This window comes from Amphiura filiformis, chromosome 17, assembly GCF_039555335.1.
Source record: "Amphiura filiformis chromosome 17, Afil_fr2py, whole genome shotgun sequence".
Classification (NCBI taxonomy): domain Eukaryota; kingdom Metazoa; phylum Echinodermata; class Ophiuroidea; order Amphilepidida; family Amphiuridae; genus Amphiura; species Amphiura filiformis.
The window spans coordinates 27,604,065-27,630,953 of record NC_092644.1 but is presented as its reverse complement, the minus strand read 5'-3'; the positions used below and the strand labels follow the sequence as shown (position 1 = coordinate 27,630,953).

At 36.5% G+C, this 26,889-nt stretch overlaps 1 protein-coding gene across 1 annotated transcript in view; it reads right to left on the bottom strand.

Annotated features, from left to right (window-relative positions):
* The window catches only part of LOC140137557 (potassium voltage-gated channel subfamily KQT member 1-like), a 476,223-nt gene that overhangs the window by 58,132 nt on the left and 391,202 nt on the right, over window positions 1-26,889 (bottom strand). The window contains exons 4-6 of the mRNA XM_072159271.1: window positions 14,636-14,714; window positions 2,342-2,438; window positions 1,061-1,288 (exon numbers count right to left, since the gene is read on the bottom strand). Of these exons, the coding sequence (XP_072015372.1) occupies window positions 1,061-1,288; window positions 2,342-2,438; window positions 14,636-14,714 (404 nt within the window). The remainder of the gene's footprint in view (window positions 1-1,060; window positions 1,289-2,341; window positions 2,439-14,635; window positions 14,715-26,889) is intronic.

The window sequence follows — 26,889 nt, the reverse complement described above, 5'->3', positions numbered from 1 at the left end:
GAGTATTTTATGGAAAGGAGTCTCCAGGTTTATTTCTCACTTCCAATAATTATCAAAACCACTGCAGTCAGTACTGTTTGATGCTAACTAATCAACTAATAAAAAAACTGAAGTCAAGCAACCGTAAATACATATACATTGTGTCCTTATCCTGGGGCTCTCAATTTTGGAAAAATTTGCACTTTTTCCAGATTTTTAGAGCAAAAACACCCATTCTCTTAAGGGGTGGGTATGAGCGTTTGGACAGTATTTATTGTGGGACATTAGAGCACATCAGACATATCAAATTGCATTCTGAATACGAAGAATGTCCTTCTGATATCAAATAATTTTGATTTTTGAAATTCGCAATGTAATACACATTTTATGGCAAATTATTAAAAATTGATATTTTTGATATTCAACAGTACTCGAAGTAAACTTAATAAATATGATGATTTATTCTTAAAGTGTATGTAGGTGGGATGAAAAGCCGACGATCAATTGAAAATTTTGACCTTTCGTATTGAAGATATGGATTTTTTTTCCCAAAACACCAAAAACAATTAGGTCTTTTTGGGAAAAATCCATATCTTCAATATGAAAGGTCAAAATTTTCAATTGACCGTCGGCTTTTCCTCCCAGCTACATATACTTTAAGAATATATCATTAGATTTATAAAATTTACTTCGAGGACTGTTATATATCAAAAATGTGAAAAATATCAAATTTTAATAATTTGTCATAAAATTTGTATTATTTCGTGAATTTCAAAAAATGAAAATTATTTGATATCAGAAAGACATTCTTTGTATTCAGAATGCAATTCGATATGTCTGATGTGCTCACATGTCCCACAAAAAATACTGTCGAAACGCTCAAAACGTTCATTCCAGATCCCTTAACTATTTTGCTAAAATTTGCACCTGAATCTAAACCTAACAGCCTTAAAATGCACCCCAAATCTGTCGCACTTCTCTGTAACCACCTTTCTGTTACGAACCACTGTCCGATATAAGCTAGTAAACCTCTCTTTGAATAAAACTTCCAAAGTATCAATCAATCAATCCAACTACTTACCACTCCCCACCATAGTGCATCGGCATATGTATCAAAAGGCGGTTTTGTGCCGTTTATATCGCTATCACTGGGACTCATCGAATGCATGCTATCCGTTGCATGTTTGCGTGTTTTTGGCGATGAGCTACACGTATACAGGTGGGCGGGAACTCCTTTTTCAGCCAGGTATACAAAATATGAGGTGAAGATTAGAATAAGAAAGCCTATGTATAGAGTAGTTATAAGCTCCTGTGAGGAAGAAAAAACAGTAAACATGTGATCAAAAGTTACACAAGAGATCAGCTTCAAAAGTTGGATAATTTGGATTCCTCATGTACTTTGCCCTATGTGCAGACTCTTCATTGACCGAGTCTTGCAAGGGTCCGTGTCACATATGATGAAATGGTCAAACTTGACAAAAATGGCATCCATCTTGAATTTCAAAATGGCTGCCATTTCTGAAATATTTTGCCTAAATTGTAAATTTTTGAAAATTTTGACAGATGCTATACTTCAAATTGCAGGATGTGCACCAAAATGTGAAATATTGTGCAAAATGTCTACAAAGATAAGTGATTTAACTGAAAAACTTGCTAAGTTTTCTAATACTGAAGTTCTCTAAAAATCCCAGTGTTGTTGGCAATTTAGTTAGTTTTTGCATTTTTGGCAGGTACGCATACACTTGGACATTATGCTTGTCTATTGCAGAAACAGCAATTTGTGAGGAAACATGTGCGCAGCTACCTATGTAAGGTTTGTTAGAGCTTATTTTAGTAGCTCAATTAATACAAATTACAAAGAACTTACCAAAACAACCCTAAACTGACTTCTTAATATGTTGGCCACTGACAGTTTGTGCATGTATGCATACGTGTATTAATCTCTTTAGGTGGCCATGTAAATGGAAATTGCAAGACAAATGAAAAACCTCACTTGTACTTGTTTCAAATTTACAACTAGACAACAGGGCAAGTAACAGGTTTTTTATAATTTGCCCAAACAAGTTACATTACCTGTCTGTATAATACAGCAGAACCTAGCAATTTCAAAAATTGTAAAACAAGCAAAACAAGTTGTAAATCTTGTCCTTGTTTCAAATTTACAACTAGACAACCGGGCAAGTAACAGGTTTTTAACAACTTGCCCAAACAAGTTACATTACCTGTCTCTGTTATACAACAGAAACTAGCAATTTCAAAAATTGTAAAACAAGTGGTAAATCTTGTCCTTGTTTCAAATTAACAACTAGACAACCGGGCAAGTAACAGCTTTTTAACAACTTGCCCGAACAAGTTACATTACCTGTCTATGTATATATACAACAGAACCTAGCAATTTCCAGGTTCCTCCCTGCCTATCAACATGGAGCATACGTAAAATTTGTAGGAAGCGTACTCCTCTGTAAAAAACAAACAAACAAAAAAGCATGGAAGCCAAAATGATTAGTGAAACAGCATAAAACTTTTGATACCATATTTCGGTTTTCTATACGTTACGTTACATACAGAAACAGACTTTCTGCTTCATAACCTTTACTTAAGAAAGTTTATGATGTTACATGTTTAAGATTTAAAATGTCAGATTCCTGTGTTCTCTGTTCATAGCAAAGTTGTTTGTACTTCATATCAGACTCACAAATCCCACTGACATACCACTGAAATTTGTATTAACAGCCAATTTTTTTAATTTGGATAAACTTTTTGGGACTTTCACCACAATTGAGATAGTCTTTACAATGTCATCAAGATTTACATCAAAATATGCAGGATGATAGTGTAGAGTTATAACGTTGACATCCTATCCAAGAGTCCTGACCACCATGAAACTTTCACCATATTTAGACACAGAACACATTTTCATTTGATGTCCATGAACTTTTGGTAAGATTTGGTATCATTGAGTTACAAACTGCTAAACTTGACCACTTATGGACAATAAAATCATAATAAAAAATATAAAAATTTGAAAATACGTCAAACGTAGTGGTCCTTAACACAATCATTATTTGTTTTTCTGGAGAAGTATTTGAAGCCCCATTATAGCGAACTTCAAAAACTGGACAATTGCATGAAAAAGAAAACATCAAGTGTGCCCAGGACTAAGGGACCTGGGGGAAACCACCGGGTGCAAACACAGTCGCGCACCCTCTGCACACCTCTGGATACATCAGTTATAGCAGTTATGAATGGTCCTTAGTGAATTCTCCAAACAAATCTGTTGAAGCCAGCATTCAAAATTTGCACCCCAAAATTCAAAGTGTGGTGCAAAATTGCGATACCACATTGTACTGACTTGGTGTGTTGATTGTCTGAGACTGCACTTCAAATTGCTCTGCGTCAGATGAAATTGCAATTGCACCACAACTTTCAAAATGGGGTGCAAAAGTGCACACTAAGGTAAAAAAAAAATAATTTGAAGACTGTTTGAAGCATTTTCTAAACATGTATGCTATATTGCTAACTTTCTAGATGTGATGAGTGCCATGAACAGACTATGAAACATTACAACTTCTATTCAACTATTTGATTCACAGCAACTTTATATAAAATGACCAAGACTGGATGAATGTTGAAATTTATTTTACAATTAATTGTGCACAAAAATAGCCTATACCCTAATCAGAGCTTGGTAAAATGTTCTCTGCATCCTTTACATTCATTGTACCAAGGAAAACACCTGATTGGTTCGAGCTTGGCTAATACACCTGCTAAGAAAAACACCTGATTGGTTGCGCTTGGCTGACACACCTACCCTATGTGGGCAAATCCCCCCCTTTTTATACAAAAGAATAACATGAGTCAGGCAATTTGGTTGTAACAGTTATAAAACTAGCTACAACTTTGAAAAAGTTGGGTCAGGTTGGGTCAGAAAAGTGGGGTCACCAAATGGCCTGACTCAAAAATATTTTGAACTCTTAAAGAAAGAGGAAAACCCCCATAATAATACTTCAAACACAAATTGCACCCTAATTGAGCACTTTGTTAAAGCAGAAAACAAGTAAATTACTATTTATATCATCCACAATCTCTACCACCATCCAATTGGATGACTTAACCCATTAGAACTCCCTGCCGATTGGCTAAAATGAATGTTGTGTCCAATTTTAAACCAATCGAGGATGATATTAATAAGATCATCTTCAAATGCAAGTTTGACCATAAATAATTTTAAAGCCTAGTCATAATTGGCAATTGAAATAAGCATTTCAAATTATCAACCAATGAGAAATGCTGTTAGATGACCAGTAAGTATCCAGGAGGTTAACACTCTAATGTATTTCAAATCATTCTAATTTAAACATATTTTACACAACCATGATAACCGGATTTCTTACCTTTTTAACCTGTGTTAGGTTAATACATAGGAATATCCATAGAAGAAAAAGGAAGAGATAAACAGCCATGTCCATCAAGGAAAGGGAATATGAGGAGGAAAGGGGAAGGTGGGAAATGTAGAACTTAATTTACTTACAGAAACACAAACACACAATTCTAGTTTAGTCTAAAACAGTTTGTTAATAACATGGATCTATATAAAGCAGGCACTCATTACATGACTTATATATGCCACACCTTTATTTCATTGTCTCACTCGTTTAGCTTCGTTTTCAGATCCCTTGAGGTATGGGGGAGTAATATAGTATGGATGCATTCCTTTTGGCTTCCTGAGGATCTCCTCATTTAAGGGTCATTCTTCGGTATGGTGCACATTTGAAGGTTTGGAAAATAGACATTTCAAAATGATTTTTCTGTTAATTTTTTTACAGAATAAGAAAGAGATATGTCTCCAGTGTAGTAAAAAAGTGTTTGGCTCAATCTTTATTAGCAGCTTGATGTACTTTTTTGGTCTTTTCTGCAGCTAATGTCATCTCCGTCACCGTCGTCATCTCCGTCACCGTCGTCATCTCCGTCACCTTTGCAACGAAGTTCAACTGATACGAAAAATGTGTCGCACATTGAACATTTGTTTTTTACCTACAGAGGAAGGGAGTGTATAACCAAGATTATGCAACATATCATTACATTTCCATTTGACCAGTTTTAAGGTCAAAGCAGGGCATTATCTGTAGAGTGACGGAGATGATGTAAATGAATGGAAATTCTGCTGTATCATCTCCGTCACGTGACGGAAATGATTCTCTCATAGTAAAATCATCTCCAAACGTCATATCCGTCACAATTTTGACGTGACGTGATGGTATATTACGAAATGAACAAACTTACGACCCTAGTGGTAAAACTATAACATACACATGGTCAATAAAGGAGGTGAATAGAAATAAATGTACAACTGTTGTAATTTTGAAAAAAGTAAAATAAATAATGTGAACATTTTAGGTATCAGAAGCGCTCGGAGATGATGATTAATAAAGGTACCCACCCGTATGAGTGAAGAAATGGTTATAGTTTTGATGAATTTATTGCGCCAACTTAAGGGTAAAATGTCTAAATGAATTACTGCATATTGACTTGTACTCTCTGGGTCAAATATATGACCTTAAAAAATTTGTATTTTTCTCCAGGCGCTTCTAAATTTTCGTGACGGTAGATGACGCATGACATAGGGACAGGAAATTTTAGACATATAGGGTGAAATTATTTTTACTCCTGGCTATGAAAGATGTGTTACAATAACTTTTTCTACAATATAAAATAAATAACTTGTCATTCCAGGTGTTTTTACGATGCTGAAGTTATCCACTAAAAGATATCAGCATCAAAAGTTTTGATGATCCCAATCGGGACATGGGGTTTTGGGGGTTGTGACACCCTGTATAAGCAATTTTCTCGAAAATAGGAACTTCTTTTAATATTTTGATGTTTTAAGATATAAAAGGAACATCAATACTAAACAACTGCAAAATAAAAATTCGAAATAATTTTTCGTATTTTAGTTATGACTCCTGAAAGTGGCAGGACTGCAATTGGGCACCTTACCGAAGAATGACCCTTAAATGTGTATGTTTTTGTTTGTGTTCAAAGACATACCAGACATAGCTGTAATAAAGTTCATTCTGGAGAAAAATTGCTAATGTGAGTAAACCATGTTATGGTAGGTTTTTTTTTCTTATTATTTTTTTTTTGGTATCGCCTTTTGACACTTCTTACTTTCTTAGTGTTTAGTTTGACATATATTAACAGTATATATATATATATATATATGGCAAGTGATGGTGGCAAAACATCTGAACACTAAATTAAACACTTGAACACCAATGAATATTATCCATATATGACTATTGTTGGTGTCGCTATTGAGACCAGCTAAGCCCGAAATCAGTCACAAGCCAGATAGTCACAGGCTTGGTCTTGGAAAGGCAGGTCTCAACTACACAACACTGTTGTATGCATCTATAAATATCACTGAACTTTTAGTTGATTATCAAGTGAGGTCGGTATTTTAAAACTTGTTCTTTAAAAGCTATTCCAGTTTGGTAGTGATCATTTATAGTAAGTTTGGCAAGAAATACAGGAATCAATTGGTGTGCCACTTTCACTAAGAGTTGAATTGCATCTCACAATTAAAAGATAAATATTGTGTACCTGATCACCAACGGGTCACACCATATTTATCATGACCATTGGTTTTAAGTGGCAAAAATTCACTGGGGTACTGATGAAAGTTGCCATATTTTCTTCTGAACCACTGGTTTGGCAGTTGGTGCACTTAAAAGTTTAAATATTAACACCCCATATATCACATATAGATATATACACACATGCAACACCTAAGTCAAAGACACACACACAGACAACATTACAATATTCCATTCATATAATATAATTTATTTATATATAATTGCGCTCTAGAGCAGGTTTAAGGACTGATTATTAATTTTTGCTTGCGCAGTTCCGGGTGCAGTTCTCTCAAGGCTGCAGACGTATTCACAACCAATTTTGGTTTACACATTGCACTTAGACACCACAAATCTAACAATACTGTGATAACATTGATTACAACATTGATAACAATGGTAACAGACACATAACAATACTGATAAGTATACACAATTCTGGTTTGAGAAATTTCACAGATATAAGCTCAAGTTTAGGAAATGTGAAAGATACAGAGATGGCACTTAGTACCACAAAAAAGCCTGAAACTGGCCTGAAATAGCGCATATATTTGAGTAAAAGTCCAAAATGGACTAAAATAAATATAACTGTGGAAGTTTGAATTTCAAAAAGGAATTCAAGCAAAAGCCTGAAAAGTGGCATCTCTAAGATGGTATTGATTTTTTCGGTAAATCCCATAAGCCTTTGCAAGTACACCTAAGAACTCGTCATTCTGCGTCACGCATCGTTTATCGAACATCGTTACTGCGCATTGCAAGTCGGCGTGACGTCAAATGACGAGTTCTCAGGTGTACTCGCAAAGGGTTATGGGATTTACCGAAAAGGTCTATTGTCATGCTGCAATAGTCATTTAAAAGGCAATTTCTTTGAGATGGGTTTACTTTGGGCCATAGCTCTCAGGCCCCTAATTAGACTCGGGTATTTTCCCCCAGCACACCCAAGTGACTCTCAGATGAAGAGTTTCTCTATTGACCATCCTGTTTTGCTAACAAGCTACGATTAATAGACACTTTAAACACCACACCTACGCACTAACATATATCACTACAGACAAGCCCCTATCTACAAACAATGACAAACAAAAAGGCAATCAGTGACTTCTGATAGGCTCGTTACATTGTAACACGATACAGACATGAGACAAGATACCTATATCATTACTGTCATGCATGCACACATGGATACTATATAAACAAGTGGGTGGACAAACAACAATCTTCACATCACAGACATGAATTCATAGTATAAAAGCTAGCAATGAGCCACTCCGGTTTTGACCAATGAATGAGATCAAATGAAATAAGAAGCTTTCTCATTGGTCAATGATCAAATACTCAAGAAGTAAAAAGCTCTCTGATTGGTCAATGACCTAATGCTCATTGCTAGCATTTGGAACTTTAAATTCAATATCACAAACAAGTGCAATTATTATAGTACAACAACAAGTTCAAGGAGACAAGGGCCAGGATAGTGGGCTTCTATCACACTCAGGGGGTGTGGGTCGGGATATTAAGTATCACGGAGGTGTAGGACAGGATGCAGCCAGTTGCAGGAGTTGCCCATGTTATTGTTAGTAGAAGTGTCTCCTTCAATTCCCTTCCCTTTCACTGGACACAACTGTTTATACTGGACACCCCATTAAAATGCAGCATTAATAATCTTGAGAAACAAGAATTTGAACTTAAATTGATAGATTAAAATTGAAGACAGTTTTTGATACAAGTAGGATCAAGTTAGAAATAGAATAAAAGTTAAGTGCTATCATAAGTTGCAAAACAAAATGCAAATTCTCAAAGCAACATTTTCTGATTTAAAAGCAGTCTATAATATTGGATTTATTAATTTGTTTTAAACAATTCATTGATGTTAGCACTGGGTAGTAGCCATTACTGCCAGTAGACAGGAAGTCTAGAAAGTTGACCTCAATGCTGTGGGTGGTCTTCCAGTGCTTTTGAATGGGACAGCAATAACCTTGGCCAATTTTTAGGCCAAAAAGTTTGTGAGAGCATAACAAGACTATCCGTTGATGGATTTTTATTTCTGTCTGCAAATATTTTTCAAATTAAGTTTTTCATAACAAATTTAAAAGGCAGAGACCCCTGCTGTATAATAAATTAGCTAGATAAGTTTTGAGCAACCTTGATAAAAATTATCAAAAAGGTGTCTATTCTTTTGTGTGTGTACGGTCCATCACCTGTCACCTGAATAGTCTTGTAACATGTCTAATGGCGCTGCCCATGGCCACTCGATGAATTGTTTAATTCGAATTAATCAATTTGATATTATAGACTGTTAAGTAGTGCATTTTATCATGAGGTAATTTTGACTTTGCCTTGCAAACCTGGTCTCAAACATCCACCCCAAATGTTATCAAGCTGGCACAACTTTCAGCAACTTAATTTCAGAGCACCAGACCTGAAATTTTGACCGATTGAAGAAGATCTACCGTTACTTTGAGACACAATATATCTTACAGGATGGGTTCATTTATAACTAGGGTTTATATACCAGACATAGCTGTAATAATGCACTGATAAATAACGCAGCAGGTTTGCCATACATGTTAGGTACTTTTTTGATCGATGCGATCAAGCTGCAAGAGTAGGATATTGGAAGAATCAATTTCAGATGCAACAAAACTGTTTCTTTTGTTTTCTATTTGCTCAGGCAATCCTTTTGACCAGGGGCGTAGCCAGGATTTTGGAACCGAGGGGGCACAACTTGTAAATGTACCAACAGAAATATTTTTTGCCCCCCTGACCCCCCACTGGCTACGCCACTGCTTTTGACATACTTATCCAAGAAACAAAAGAAGCAATTCTGACGGCAATTCCAGCATAGCATAATAGACATTTCATCTCATTTTAGGATGCTCTTGCCTCACATAATTCATTCCAGCTTTTTGTTATCATAGCAAAACTTCTATTACATGGTAGAATGCACAATAATTGCTATGCCGTGATTGAGCTATAATGTACACCATATTGAACTAATCAGTGATTCCCTTTCCATCTTGGAGGAGATTCTCATTACTTTCAGATGTTTTTGCTTAACTTTTTAATATGTAAGGTTTTGTCTAACTTGTGTCCATATTATGACCATACCTCAGCAGAAAATAGGCCTAAAAATCTTTAAAGCCCTTTCAACAATCTTGAAAATTAACCTCTGTGTATGAGTTCATTCACGAAAGATTTACTCTGCAAATAAGTTCTGAAATTGAACAATTTATATCTTGCACAATTGAAGTACAAGTATATGAGAAATTTGATCTTGTCTGCAGATAGCCTGTGGTCTGATCCAGTAAAAGCCCAAATTTGGCTCTTTGCACCCGGAGGCTTGCTCATGATTTCAAAATGGTTGCAAGATTTATAAGTTAAGAAGCACTGATTCAGTTCAATAAACACCTTGCAGCAAAAAATAATAACGCTAGTCTGTCTGGTACAGACTAACTTATCATTTATTTACTAATATTTATTTAACCCGTTTACCACTAACTATTTACATACTTTACCTATTAATTCAAACCAAATTTAGTTAAATTTTACACTGCCTTCTAAATCTACTATCTATAGTGTGTTTAGTACAAACTAAGCTCTTGATACTACTGCAGTATAATGTGATTACATAAGTATGTGGTAGGTTAGTACCCGAACAGACTATAATGAAGAGCAAATTGCATGTACTCCATCCAACTTGGAAGTGTGAAGTAAATGCTTCAGTTTTAACTAAATGTATGCATTGTTTGTGCTCCTTGAGCAAGAGCACATCAAGAAAGTGCTCTTTGAGCAAGAGCAAGTATTATTGCAGATTCAGTTTATTTCTGCCTGCAAAAAATCATCTATTTTGCTCAACAGTGTGGCAGGAATACTGCACACTTCTAATTGGATGGCAAATAAAAGTAAGCTACAATGCCAGTCAATTGCTGATGACTTAGTAATGGGTGCTGCTTGATGATGAGGCTGTTCACATGGTACATTTAGATCCAGATCTAAAGTGGACTATTTAGAGCCAGATTCCATAATAGTAAGTGGACATGGATTACAGTCTCTGGCAGAGAAGAACGCACTTGCTTACATTTTGAGAGCGTGCTGTGTTAACACAAAAGTGGAGTTCTGATTGGCTGATTCAATCGTCTGACAATCATAACAACAAACCGATAATCTGATTGACCGATTATGCATCAATGAGCATTGGTTGACAAGAACAGCACTCTTGAAGGGAACATAAAGCTAACAGAGCTCTCGCATCAATCAGACCAAAAGACTGCCATATTTCTCTGGAAGCTAGTGTACTATGGACTACCAGTGATCTGGATCCAAGGGCAATGTGTAGAAAACCTCTATATAACACCACCTATCGTAATTGGCTACCTGCAAGATCTTTGCAATAAAAGATTTTGTAAAATTGATTTTAAAGTGGGCAAAAACTAGACAAGGACTCTGTACAAGCTGTATCTTAAAAATATTGAATATAAATTGAACACTTTGCAAAATGTAGTTCATCAGTAGAAATTGTATAAAAATGTTTGACAATCAACTATATTGCTTAAAAGGCACCCCACAAATAAATTTTGGTAATGCATCTATTTTCTGCAAGATATTTTTGACTTGGGTTACTTTCCTGATACACAAGAAAAATCAGAAACATGTGAATCAAGTAAAAATAAGATTTCTGTTTTGTTCCTGTGGTAACATACTCAACTGGAATGGGAATTTCTGGATTTTTAGATATATTTCAACTAAAAACCCAGCGTAATATTAGACTTCAGGTAGCCATTGCAGATAGGGTCATAATTTTTAGTAACATCAAATTTTGCAGCTCACTGATATGGGATGACCTGTAAATATCTAGCACAGTGAAGGCACAATTATATTGCTGCATTGCACTTTGAGCTTTGCACTTTCAACTTTGAACTTAATTTGAACTAAGATGACTTATGTGTTAAATGATACAAAAATAATATGTACAAAACTTAGTAATGAGTATGGCAACTTATTATCAAAATATATATAATAAGAAAATCAAACAGACAGCAACATAGGCTTAAAAATGTTTGTATTGCACTTAGAGCTCCAAAGTCAGGGGTCGATTTACTTTTTTTTTGCCACATACAATATCAAGAAATGTAAGTTCGCCACAAAATACTATGGTAAACAATTGTTTATAAGGTTTCTTATGCTTGTTTTTAATATATGAGCATTGTGCAGTACAAATTTCAAACAGGCAAAACATTTTCACAACATTTTTGTGTATTTTATATCAAATATGAAAAATTCAAATTAGAATTTTTTTAAATAGATTTTAAGGTTGGTTGAAAAGGGCAACACAAATCTCTTTTTAGGCCATATTATATACAACTGAAATGTGCGTTAACAAAAAAGTTGAAACAAAACTTGAAAATTATTAAACAGAACATAAATTGAAATCTTGAATAACAAAATAAAATAAAATACCAAGCAGTAAAACAAAAATGATAAACCAAGTAGTAAATGAAAAATGAAATAACAAGTATAAAAATGAAATTCCAAGTAGTAAAAGCAAAATGAAATTCCAAGTAGTAAAAGAAAAATGAAAAACCAAGTAAACTGGCCTCAAAAAGAACTTTGATTTTTCACAAGGTCGTATCTTAAAATCCTGTCCATAAAAATGAACAAAAATTACACACATGATTACTTCAATACTCTACTCTAAACACATGTCAGTAACCAAGCAGTTTTCCAACTGACACAACAGTAAAATGCACTGACACAGAACAGCTTCCGGGACCACATTCACAGGCGAATAATTGGAACCCAGCAAAAGAAATCTGTGAGAATGCGTTTAAGATCCTTACACAGGTGATTATTTCCAAAGAGTAATAATATTATTGGAATAGTGTGGAACGGGACTGCTTCTGCTTTTCACACACTTTCTTCAAGAAACAGATCTTATTCCATATGCACACTATTCCATTTACTCACAGATTTCTTGTGTTAGGTGCCAATTATTGGGCTGTGAATGTGGTCCAGGAAGCTGTTCCATGTCAGTGCTGTTGACATTGTTGACAACACTGACATTGTCAGTGTTGTATCAGTTGGACAACTGGTTAGCTACTGAACAGTGTTTAGAGTAGAGTATTGAAGTAATCCTGTGTTCAATTTTTGTTCATTTTTATGGAGAGGAATTTAAGATATGACTTTGTGAAAAATTATAAATTCTTTTTGAGGCCAGTTTAGTAAAAGAAAAATGAAATAACAAGCAGTAAAAGAAAAATGAAATACATAGTAGTAAAAAAAATGAATGCATATACAGAACTCATATCAAATCAAAAAGAAAACTCAAGTTCAAAATAAAAACAAACAAAAAAGTTACATGTAACAGCAGACAGCAGTACAGGAGAAAGAAAGGATAGATATATGTGACATGATCAAGGGGAATGAGTCACATGTTAGCAATTTTCAATTAGAAGTTTTTACAGCATTTTCTGGCATTTTACGAATGCTTCATTTTGATGCAATCCCCATCAAAATCGGACACCTGGATACCGAGTTATGAGCAATTTATCAATGACTGAAAACAATATAAGAATTTGAACACTGTTTTTGCCAACATCTCAAAAACAATATTAGCGACATCCAACTCATTCCCCTTGATCATGTCACATATAAATCATAACAATGTGTATGGTGAAAATATAAAAATGCTGCATTTTCTGACAAATGGACAAATTAACCAAAATTGTGATAGCACAAATTGGACAAGTTTTTTGATGGTGTTGCAATGATTTCAGCTGGCATCTCATCGTTAGGCAGCAGTATTACACAGACCATTTTCCTATACATGTATATATATGTGAGTCACAATGTTTCTCATTCTGGTCACAATGTTTCTTAATTCTGAGTTACATTGAATGAGTACCATGTCCACAAATCAAACACTTGGTTGATGTGGGAGTAGAACCAGTGATCTCAGCATTGCTCATTATCATCAGAATGGTTCAGAACTTTTACATCTGGTGCACAGGCAGATAAAACTTCAAATTGGCTAAGCTACTTAGAACTACCAATGTTCTTAATTATGTTGATAAAAAGTGAAATTCCCGAAACATTGCAGTTCATTCACATTCTGTCTCGTTGATGTAGTCAATATTCTGAGCATGCACAGCTATTTTTTTTGAAAAGACCAAAATATTTTCTTGGCCACTTGAAAGAAACAAATGGGCTATTCTGGCTGAAATCCATACACCTCCTGTGGAAGAGATGACCTTAACCTCCCACACAGGGGGGTGTAGATTTCAAATGGAATCGCCCATTCATGTAACCCGTTTGAAATTCACACTCCTTGTGTAGAAGATTTAAGTCATGTCTTCCACAGGGTTGTATGGATTTCAACTGGACTAACCCTTTATTGGTGTTTATTGACGGATACTGACATCAGATTCAGGAGGGTAGTAAAGATGTCAACAGCTGGATTTACCTCTCACAAATTACAAAACGTGGTTCCACATTCAGTGTGCAGTGCATTATATACACAATGTGTGTATAGAACAGACATAAATTTGTTCTTAAAGTGGTCAACCAAACATAGTACTGTGCCAAACTATCATTGTATTTTGCAGAAACAAACGACTGAAATCAAGCAACTTAAACAAAGGCAAGAGCACTCAATGTAACTTTTGCATAAATATATATCATTTCACTTCTTTTTTACTTATTTACAAACCACTGCAAAACAATTGCACCAGTTGCTTTACAAACATTGTGACTATACAGGAAAACGGTCTGTGTGAACAATGAGGGCGCTTTTTAGTGATTTTGTCGTCTTAATGGTGAGCATGCATGCAGTGCAAGGCCCCACCTGATAGCAGAAGCAGCGAACACCTTGCCTTCAGAGCCGAAGCTTATCACGGCTATTGAAGATGTAACGACTATAAAATCAGTTGTAAAAAAATTGTAATGAAAAGGCAAGAAAACACATGGAAAAAGAGTGAATTAAAATATGAAAGACACAAGAGAGTATGTTATGAGTATGTGATTTATACCTGATTGCAGATGCTGCAAATACTTGGCCATTTGACCCTAGGCACAAGACGACGAGTGAGGCTGTTACTACTATTAAATCTGAAATGAACAAGCATTGGGGTTATGGTTAATTCTTAAACATTTGCTTTGGGAAAACTTTTATGCAATTTCATTGGTTCCTGGTCAAAGTATGATGACGAGTTGTCATGGAAACTATGACTACACCATATCTCATGCAAAACTTTTTTTTTATATATGTTGCCCTATGGAGTGGATAAGTGCTGCCATCAAGCTGCTCTTTTTCCAGCTCTTTATTTTTTATTTTGAAGACTCCCCCTCCACTTGATACTCCAAAGATGTTTGCTGAATTTCCTCCTAAATTAGCTTCTAATTTCTCCAAAAAAAAAAAAAAAAAAAATTAAAAAAAAAAAAAAGAAAGAAGCAAAATAAGGCCCCATTTTAGTTCTGCATGGAGACCATTTCCTGTCCTCAGAGCCCCGGATCTGGACACCACATACCTACCACAAAATTATTTGTGTACCCCTCCCCCTGGGCTGATAGCACAGATTGAGCTGGTTCTATGGTTGATACTGATACCATAGTATGCAATGCTATCTACTGTAGACAGTAAGAAATATAAATCAGTTATTCCCCATTACATTTATCATCTGCATCACATACTGTTGTATCTCAAAAGGCTGCCTTGTGTGATTTTTATTATCACTGTTGTATTTCATATTGTTATTTTATATTTCAGCGTGCCTCTTTCTTCCATGAATGGCCATGAGGTTGTAATACTGTGATACTGCATCAAAATTAATATATAAAGTTAATTTTACAGTGTATCTCATCACAATTAGATGACAATAATCAAAAAATCACAAAGGGCAGCCTTTTGAGATACGGCAGTATGTAAAGCAGACGACAAATTGTGTGATGCGTCACTTTAAAGTATGTGTGAACCAAAGTGTGTCAATATCAATAAAAACTGAGCTAGTAATCGAGTGTGAAGCATTGCACAATGCAGGGTTCTAGGAAAAGCCTCTGAAGCAACAGGGATTTTGACTTTTAAGTGGCCATGGAAGGTTCTTCCTTTCATGCAATGGACTGTTCCAGTTGAAATCCATACCCCTTACATTGTAGACATAGCCTTAATCTACAACAGAGGGGTGTAGACTTCATACAGAGTCACCCATTCAGGTAAACCTATTTGAAATTCACACTCCTTGTGTGAAAGATTGCTGCCATGTCTTCCACAGGGGGTGTCTGGATTTTAACTGGAAGAGCTCAATTTCTCCAATAAGCAAAGCAAAGTGGATAGGATGATTAAGAGTTTTTAAAAAAAATTTGTTGATTACAAAAAGGAGCCATCACCTTTGGAATAAACCGCTAACAAATATGAGCAAGATAGCCTATCATTGTTGATCAATACTTCTTATAACCTTCTTCTTGCAAAGCCGAAGTAATCATAATAATTTTCACATTCACATTTGAAATTTACACATAAACTTCATTCAAATGAGTATAAACAATACATGCCTAGTATTGGTTCAGCAGGCCTTCACATTTTTTTAATGAAAAATATTTTCAAAAATTTCACATTTTCTTGCTCGTAGTTAAAACACATGCAAAATGCATTCTGATGAGTATAAACAGGCCTAGTATTGATTCAGCCATTATTGACATACACTGTCAAAGTTTGAAAACATATTTTATGGTTTGGTAATTTTAATAGCTCTAATTATACAACAACCAGGTTACCCAATGCATCCAACTACAAGCGCCAAGCAGCTGTTGCTTATAAGCCTGCAGCTGTTTCTATGCTCATGCAAGCGAAACACCTGTTGTAAACCAATCTATCATATCATAATTGGTTAGCTAAGCTACATTAAGCTTTCTACCAATCATCTAAATGTAATGCATGATGCTACTTCAGCTGTTTAACTGATAGCATAATATTTTGACTAACTTGTGTCCCCAATGTAATATACTTGGAATTTTAAACTCTGTGAAAAATAGGTTAAAAGTTACAGTGAAGTAAGTAAACTTTGCATTCAGTTCTCTTTGTAGTCCAAGCTTCAATGCAGCTGACCTGAAAATTGTTATGTCAAGCCATTTCTGTTGGCATACTATGTACCTCCGGGTCAAGGATGACACTCACTTATTGCTATCTTCAGTAGACAGCACAGTTATCAACATGTTAAATTTGAGGAATAAGCTATGTGCTATCTTCAGTAGACAGCACAGTTATCAACATGTTAAATTTGAGGAATAAGCTATGTGCTATCTTCAGTAGACAGCACAGTTATCAACATGTTAAATTTGAGGAATAAGCTATGTGCTATCTTCAGTAGACAGCACAGTTATTAACATAGTTAAATTTGAGGAATAAGCCATGTGCTATCTTCAGTAGACAGCACAGTTATGAACATAGTTAAATTTGAGGAATAAGCTATGTGCTATCTTCAGTAGACAGCACAGTTATCAACATAGTTAAATTTGAGGAATAAGCTATGTGCTATCTTCAGTAGACAGCACAGTTATCAACATAGTTAAATTTGCGGAATAAGCTATGTGCTATCTTCAGTAGACAGCACAGTTATCAACATAGTTAAATTTGAGGAATAAGCTATGTTACAAGTAATGATATTACATTGTTATCTTCAGAAGATAGCACAGTAATCAACAGCAGATATTAATAGATTAAGGTATATGTTATGAGTTGTAAGTTTACGATGTCTGGTAAACTGGTAGCATATTTTGCCTAACTTTGTCCTCAATGTAATGTACTTTGAATTAAGCTCTGTGAAAAATAAGTTAAAAGTTACGGTCAGGTAAACTGCAATCAGTTACCTTTTTAGCCCAAGCTTCAAGACGGCGGACATTGTGGAAAATTGTTATGTCAAGCCATTCCTCTTGGCATACTGCGTACACTCACTAATTGCTATCTTCAGTAGACAGCACAGTTATTAACATCATATGTATAGTTTGTAGTTAAATTTGAGGAATAAGTTACGTTACGAGTAATGATATTATGTTGTTATCTTCAGAAGATAGCACAGTACTCAACAACAGATATTCCTATGTTGTGAGTTGTAAGTTTACAATGCCTGTTAAGCTAGTAGCATATTTTACTTAACTTTATCTTCAATGTAATGTACTTGGAATTAAGCTCGGTGAAAATAGGTTAGAAGTTATGGTAAAGTAAGTAAACTTTGAATTCAGTTCTCTTTGTAGCCCAAGCTTCAATGCAGCCGAAATTGTGAAAATTGTTATGTCAAGTCATTCCTCTTGGCATACTGGCATACCCTCTGGGTCAGGGGATGGCACTCACTGATTGCTATCTTCAGTAGACAGCACTGTTATTACCATTTGTAGTTAAATTTGATAAATATATTACATTGTTATCTTCAGAAGATAGCACAGTACTCAACAACATATGTGACATGATCAAGGGGAATGAGTCACATGTCGGCAATTTTCACATCATTTTCTTGCAGTTTCCGAATACTTCATTTTGATGCAAACCCCATCAGAATCGGACATCTCATTACTGAGTTACGTGCAATTTAACAATGGCTGAAAACAACATAAAACAAAAGAATTTGAACACTGTTTTTGCCAATATCTCAAAAACAATATTAGCGACATCCAACTCATTCCCCTCGATCATATCACATATATTTCTAGTTTATGGCATAATTGAGGAATAATGTTAGGAGTTGTAAGTTTACATTGCACAGAACTATTTCTGCATTCATGCAAGCTGCTTCTAATGAATACACCTGTTGAACCCAATCTATCAATTCATATCATAATTGGTTGGCTAAGCTACATTAAGCTTTCTACTCATTAAAGTGCCTGGTGCTACTACAGCTGTTTAACTGATAGCACATTTGCCTAACTTGTTTCCCCAATGTAATATACTTGGAATTAAGCTCTGTGAAAAATAGGTCATAAGTTATTGTGAAGTAAGTAACTTTGCATTCAGCTCTTGGCTGACAATTTTTGGAAAATTGTTATGTCTAGTCATTTTCTTGGCATGCTGCCATTAGTATACTGGTACGGGTTGGGACAGTCAGTGATTAAAAACACTGCTCTTCTTGAAACTGACTGCAGGCTACATGTAACAGGAATGGCTCTTCTGTACACGGGACCGACAGCTTAACATCCCCTCTGAAGGATGGAGTTCTCTCATGTTTCATTTACAAGGGTGCACGGTGGAGTAGCGGTACGGGCTCTAGCCCCGGTGGTGTCATCATGTTGTGTACTTGGGCAAGCCGCATTACCTAACTTACCTCTCTCTACCAAGAGGTGAAATGGGGAGCTGTTAGGAATATAATTTGCCAATTGAGTGCCACCCATGAGCATGCCTTGGGCATTGTATGGCAGCTGAAATATTCTAATGACAGGGGAATAAATGTAAAGTGCTTTGATACATATGAAAGGCGCTGTATAAATGTCAATATTTATTTTATTTTTATTTTAAGGGGAGAACGGAAGTCGGAACTTAATCTGCAGTAGTTTATTTTTCCATGTCAATACCCCAGCAAATTTTCCATCACCGAGAATCAAACCCAGGACCTCATGCCCCAGAAGCGAGAATTCTAACCTCTGAGCCATGCTTTCCTTAATAAACTACCTGTTGGCATATCAAGTCATGACAATAGTCATATCAACACAAGTGTCCTACTTAAACTGGCAATGGGCAATTCCAGTTGAAATCCATACACCCCCTATGGAAGACATGGCCTTAATCTCCCACACAGGGAGTGTGAATTTCATATGGAGTCACCCATCCAGGTAACCCCATTTAAAATTCACATATGGATTTCAAGTGGAATAGCCCAATCTCAAGGATTTATCTAGCAGTTTAATCACGGTAACGTTTATTATACACACTTCTCTTGAATTTTCATTCTTTTGTAACTTACAGACCTTTTAACAACCCTTTATAGCTTAGCAGTGTTGATTTTTCTCTCACAAGTTCATCTACAATTCATTTTGGTATTCTTAAGTGTCAGAGAATATGTTCCGCATGGTTTATCAAGATTTATTCCGTATTTTAACCAACCAATAATCTTCCTCAAAGTTCTCCAATCAAACTTCATTGTTTACTTTCCGGTCTTTTTAAAACCCGGGAAAATCTATGCAAATTATACAACTATCATTATTCATTTTTTAAACCATAAGTAGGCTTTCAACTTTCTCATCTGTGATTTAAATGAGGAAGGCAGACCTCAAATTTTTTGTGACAAAATATATTTTTAGAATCTGTGCCATGGGTCTCTAGCAGGTGTATACTTCAAGCTATAGGTTCTACTTATATGAAAACTGACATCAGGTGTTTATACGGAGGCTGACAATTCAGGGTAAAGAAATTGCAAGTTGTCATTTGGGGTTTCCATCTGTATGGATGTACTTGGAGTCAGGGTCTTAGCTAGAAATTGAGGGTTGCCCGTCATTTGAATAAAATTGTCTGTCCTAATTTGACCTTTAAAACATTTACCAGACATCTATAGCCCATTGGGGGTTCAAAGAGTTCAAATATATGCTGATATGGCCTTGTTCTACAAATTGGGTCTACTAAAAAGGTCAATTAGCTTCTCAAAACATACAATTTATAATATAGCATCTGTCAAAGGCATTAATTTTGCCCGTCCCAGGAGCAAACTGGCGGTCTAAAATGACGGCCAGACAGGTGGCTAGCTAAGACCCTGCTTGGAGTGTCATCCCCAAAAGTGGTGTCAGCAGGAAAATATTGACCAAACAAACTGTGTGGATCTGCTGAAACTAGGAGTTCACCCAAGTGAAACTTTTGAGTTTCTCAAGGTTTCATCAGCATGCAGGTCAATTAAATCACATTTTCTACCAGTGCAGATGTTTGAAAATCTCACAAGTCCTTGTCAATGTAGTGAAGTGAAGACTTGGGTTTCAGAACTTGAAATTGTTATGTCGACCATGTGTGGACACAACTTTGGGGTGTTGGATTTAGCATGGAAGTAAGTGCAGTGGCAGAGCCAAGTAGGAAGCAAGAGGGGAACCTACGCCCTGTGAGAAGTCTTGTCCCCTCGGGATGCTGGCCACACTGATCTTTAGGCCTTTTTAATACATACTTTTTTGTCAATTTTTGACAATTTTCATCAAATTTTGCCCCTTGCAAGCTGCCTTTTGCCCACTCTGATATAAAGTCCTGGCTACTCTACACAAGCCTTAGAAAACGCTGATACACGGAAGTTATCAGCTCTGTTTACATTGAGCTTGGTCCTCGTCCGCAAATCTCGCTCCTTTGTTGCCGTTCCGGTAACCACGTGTATCGAAAGTTAACGAGTATAGCGTCTATTGTGATGAACCAACGGAAAGTTGAGCTGACGTCATTCTTTGAGAGCGTCATCGCTAACATAGGCTCCGCCCCCCGTGTTGAAAGGTTGATTTTCATAGGCCAAATGGTCTCAGGAGACTGGCATTTTTAGAGAATTGACCAATCGAAGGACTGTTTTTATTTACTATATCAACTACCAAGAGTACAAACTTGACCGATATCCATTCTTGGCCACGCTACCTCAGTACCGCGGTTATGGGACATCCCCAAAGTTCAATGGTAAGTTTAATGCATATTTTCTCAATATTTTGTAATGATAGCATATATTGTTTTATAGATATCGGATTTCGTCATAAATTAACTTAAATTTTGATACATAAATAATAAAAATCCGTTGAGTAGAACTTCTAATATCGCCAGTTTCCGGCGAGAGGTTTTTTAGTGAGAAAAGGGAAAATGGCGAATTTCATGAATTGAGTCCTTTGCAAAGCCGCCGCCGGACAGCTGCTAGGAAAAAGTATTTTAAAAAAAATACTATCGCTGACATGTTAAATCCATCTATCAAAATAATTAAAAAAATGTGGAAAATGATTCTAAAAAGTGTTTTATTTAGTGTTTTTTTGGTCTGTTTTGTTGGTGTTTTGGAACGCGTATTCAGTGTGATGCCAAAATGAACAAGTAATCGATTTAGGTATGTTGTCAATGTCGTGGAGGTGTGAAGATGCATAGCTTACGTTGCCCTAGTGATTTCCTGAAGTTCGTTCTAGTTGTATCGATAATATTTGCATAATAATTGAAAGAGAGTGTCCAGTGAATCGATTATCTTTTGTTACACCTAGTCACCTACCATAATATATTGTTTGCAAATATAATATAAACATGTCTTGGGATGTTTTCAAGTTATTACAAGCCGACGACGGATGTCGGCTTGTTCTGTCTCTTCTCAATTCTTCTTTCTTTCTTCTTTCCTCTGGCAACCGCAATCAACTGCATCTAGCTTCGCAAGGGATTGACAGATTTCAACCAAACTTGACCCAAAAGACCACTGGGCTAGGCCAAACCTTCCATTTGACTTTGACCTTGCTGTGACCTTTGACCTAGCTATAATGGTCAAAATGTGATTTCACAAAAATGCTACTCCTTCCACAAATTTCATGCGATGAGGACATGGTTATATCATGTGACTCGACTTTAGTCGGTGTCTATAGGGTGTGCTCAGATAAGGGGTCAAAGGTCATTAAGGTTAAACAAAGTGTTGAAGGGCTTTACCTCCAGAAAAAATATATTATTACCTTATACGTAAGAAAATATGTCTACTTATCATGTGAAATAAAAAAATCCGGAAAAAAATGTGTGAAAATGTGTTTTTAGCCTATTTTTTTAGCTCTTGTCAAGCACTATTATTCGATTTGTTTACAAGCGCCAAGCAACTGTCGTCTAGGAGAGTGATTGACATCTTTATTATTAGAGAAGAATGGAATCTGTATAGTTCATGAATATTCATGTAGTATTTATACAACCTGTATCCCGGCCATTTTGCTTAGCTATGAGCTATCATACTCGTTCATATACGACGCCCATATGATCCATGGTGTTAAACTGATATTCAGCAACTTTATATCTCTCGATCTTTGCGATCCGAAATATTGAATTTCAACTTTAGGCACATCTCTAGCAAGATAATTAAATACCTGTCACAAATAGAGGTCTTGAAATGTTACTTGCAACGTTAAAAATGTGAATAGAGAACAAATCGGGTTCAAACATGCTTCAAAAATATGGTAATCGCGTAAGGTAATTGTCAACGCCTACTACCAGAATAGCCGGAAGAGGGCAGACTTCATAAGGGAGTGTTCATAATATATTTTGGTGGGGGACAAAGAAATTTCCTGGGTTTTTGGTTTTGTTTTTTTATTTTATCTTCCTGTTCGGGTGTTTCGGTTGGCACATTTTCGGGTCATTTTCATGCACTTCACAGGAGTTTTTTCGTGGCTTCTCTGTAGCTGTCGTGTGTCTTTTTCCCCACGTGCACAGGGTATAAATAATAAATGAATAATAATATATGAAAAAAGAATCTGGAACTTCAACGTCAAAAAACAAAACAAAACAAGACAAACTGTACCCTGCTAAAAATATCAACCCCTATCCTCTCTGAGAATAAAATAATAAGACTCCAACCTCACCTGCAAAAAAATATTTTTTCGGGGGATAATTTGGGATAAGTTCGGGCCTATTTTATTGCGACAATTTTCAAAATCTATAAGGTGAAATACGGTGTCGTGATGTGCGGCAGATTTGGGGTGCATTTTCAGCCATTTAGTTTAGACTCTGTTGTATTTTTAGCCATGATTTTATTGACCCTCGGTGTCTTGAAAATTAGGTTTAAGAAGGGTATTTTTCAATGATTTTCTCGAAAAAGTAAAAATTTGCGAAAACTTTCAGTCCAAAAGTTGATACAATTTTGGGTCTGTTTTATTTAAATTTGGTTTAAAATCGTACCGTAGTTTTTCGGAGTCACAGCCTCACATCCTTACCCAAACCAACTTGAGAAGGTTCCCCGGGTGTGTGCAAATTTGCAATTTATAGGCCTACACTCATCATTTAAGCCTAAAATCAAAGTGTTAATACCATTAACACTACCATGGCCCGTTTTGTCGTGATGACTGGCTTCCAAAATGTAGGCCTATTTTAAATTATAAATCTGGTCCCGCTTAGAGGTGTGTTTTTACCCATGGAGGTCTCTCCCTCGGGTTCGTGGATGTGCCACAGTTTTGGGGTAGGCCTACCTTTTCAACGACTATGATGGGTGGGTTTACAGCGAAGACCAACTTTTGGGCGCATTTTGGCAAAAGTGCCCAATAAAAAAGCGTCAAATTAGGCCAAATGTGGGTGACTTTGATCCCCGCGGTACAAATGTTTTGAAGAGACCCGCCCGAGGTGTTTTTATAAAAAAAATGGTCGGGCCTGCTAAAAAACCTCCCGGAATCAAGCATGGGTAGGCCTACCAAAATACCTTGAGACCCCCCCAACCCAGCCGGGACCTCCATGACATGATATTCTCCGCGAGTCCACCAGAAAATATAAAAATATATCACTCTAAATTTCAAGGATTTAAAATAAATCCCAAGGGACTGTAGTTAGGGACCAATCAAGTGCTAGATTTAAAATTAAATCTTTAAGATTGAAAATTAAATCTTTAAGATTTAAAATTCAAATCTATAAGATTAATTTTAAATCTAAAATTGATTGGTCCCTAACTACAGTCTTAAGGATTTATTTTTAAATCCTTGTAATTTAGAGTGATAACATTTTGATAGGCCTACTAGACCTATATTTGTCTGTAAACCTTTCTTGTAGTTGTAGGCTACCGCGTATGTCTACCGTGATGACAGTAAGCGTAGCTGCCGGGGGGGCAATTGCAAAATTGCCTATTTGGGCCCCCGCCCCTAGTGCAAGGAAAAAAAAGGGAAAGAGGGGGAAGAGGAAAAAAGAGAGGGTGAGAGGAGGGCAGAGAGATGGGGAATCAAACGATATGCAATACAGCTCAATAGGCCTACCATATACGATTATTATCAATAAGCCTGGCAAAATTGTCTATTTGGGCCCCGCCCCAGTGGGAAATTTGGTGGATTTGGGCCCCGCCCCCATAGGGCCTACAGTCTTGCCCCTCCTGGAAAAAATCCCAGCTACGCCGCTGCGTGATGATGTTGCAAAGTTGCGGAAGTTCATAAATTTTCCATTTCCACTCGACAACAACCCGGGACAACAACAGGCCAGCACGCATGGCGCCGCAGTAGCTGAATCCCGAGCTAATCAGAGACATGTGCGTTTCTCTTTCAACAGAAAATATGTGACCATGTGACTGACACGATGTACGCTTCAAATAATTATGCTCTCGGCCGAAAGTATGATAATGGCAAATATTTATAATGAACACTCCCTTATTTAGCCACACCTCAGTTCCTTTCTCGGGTTGCCTGGTATATCAGCAAAATCCTACACCTATCGCCTTCCCTTGGTAAAATCCCTGATAAAAACTCGTGATATTGAAATTGAATTTCAGCGCCAGAACTTCCGTCATTCTAGCATCATGGATGGATATGCAGTGGCGCCGCTTAGGGGGGCAGTATTTCCCCCAAATTTTTTTTTTCTTTCCCACCCAGTTTTTAGGCAAAATCCCCACAATTATGTAATTTTCCACTTTTTGCGGCAATTTAGTTCAATGATTTCCAAGGGCCCCCGTCTCAAATTCACTTCCCCCCATACCCCGCGAAAAAAATTCTGGTTCCGCCACTACGGGTATGGCCATAGCTAGGGGCTTTCCCACCCACCCCAGTTGCCCTTGGTTATGCTGGACGTATGAGAAATTTAGAGCTTGTTCAATTCCACCAATTTTAGAAATTTTAAAGGTATATACAGTGTATATAGCCTATTAAAACGGATCACAGTCAAATAAAATATCGTAGGCCTAATAATTTTACCAATGGCATTTATTGAGCTGCTCCTATGGTTTAATATTGATATTATATAATTGAGCTCCTTGTCAAGCTCCTGAGTACAGGGACTAACTGAGCTCCCGCTATTTTCAGAAATGAAGGCCTGGCCTTAAATGAATAATTAAGATTGAGGCAGCCTTTTGTTTCATTTTACAGAACTTTTTTTTAATCCCCCCAAAATTAGTGGGTTTTTTTAATGGGGAGTAGGCTTTAAAACGAAATTCAAATTTGGCAATATTTTCCATTGCTTAACGAATTGATCTGCGTGAAAATTCCTAAACATGTGGCCAGAGCGGGATGAGTGGTATAAAAATCTTAACTTGTGAGAAAGGACGAGGCCTATGGGGTTGTATGAGGTTGTGGATCACGAAATGCCCCTTTAATGTGTGCTAGGTAAAGTCATTCTTCCTCCCCCCTTTCGACATGCCAAAATTTATTCCCTCCCCGGCCCCGGCTTGCCAAAAAATTGCGTTCTCGAAATCAAAAGGCTGTGCAATCAGTACCGGTATTAGCCTACTAATTATAAGCCAAAATTTCCAAGCGACTCGCTAAAAATCGCTTGCCTCCCGTCTCGCCAGCCAAAAATCACTTGTCCGCACCCCCCTGGACTGCCAAATTGTTGGGGCCCCCCCCCCTTGGCCTGCCGAAAATGCCCCACCCCTTTGCATAGGCCTAGGCCTATATGCCAATTTTTTGGGATCCCCAATTTTCATACCCATACCTTAAATGGATTTCTAAATATCTACCTGTTACAAGCGCAGCAAGCATGAAAATGTGCATATTTTTTTTCGCGCCCTAACTACCCCCCAACATTTTCCCTCCCATGCACCAGGTTCATTGGCGCTAGATTTTAAGCTAGAAAATACCTAAATATTTTAAAATCCAAACTCGGCAACACCACTTTATCGGGCAAATAGAGCCCGTCGATATCACGTAAACAGCGTGTTTTAAAAAAATGAGAGTGTCACTTTTGTCCAAAAATTTCGAATTTTGGCCTTGAGCAGCGACAATCAGAGGTAAGAAAAACACAGTATGACGCAGCTTGAAATATAGAATCACTATATCAATTTTGAAGTTTGTACTTCAAAGCACAAGCAAACGAGGTGAAATGGTTCTAAAAAAATTGATTTCGCTGTATCTTTTATCGCGAAACTAGACAATTTGACAGCAGCGAGTCGGAAAAATAGCAAATATCTCAATTTTCTGCTATCGAAATAAAAATTTAAATAGCACCTGCATATAGAAGAGGGTTTATAGAAATAATGTAGGTCAGAATTTTGTCTATGAAATCGCACGGAATTGTTATTACTGGTTACAAAACGACATACAAGTGGAGGCCATTTTACTTCAAATTCGCAAACATGTAAGCTTACTAAAACAAATCGAGACAAGCAATATCAAGAATGAATATGCACATTCTTTTATTGACTTGTTTGTAATGTCTTGTCGTAGTTCC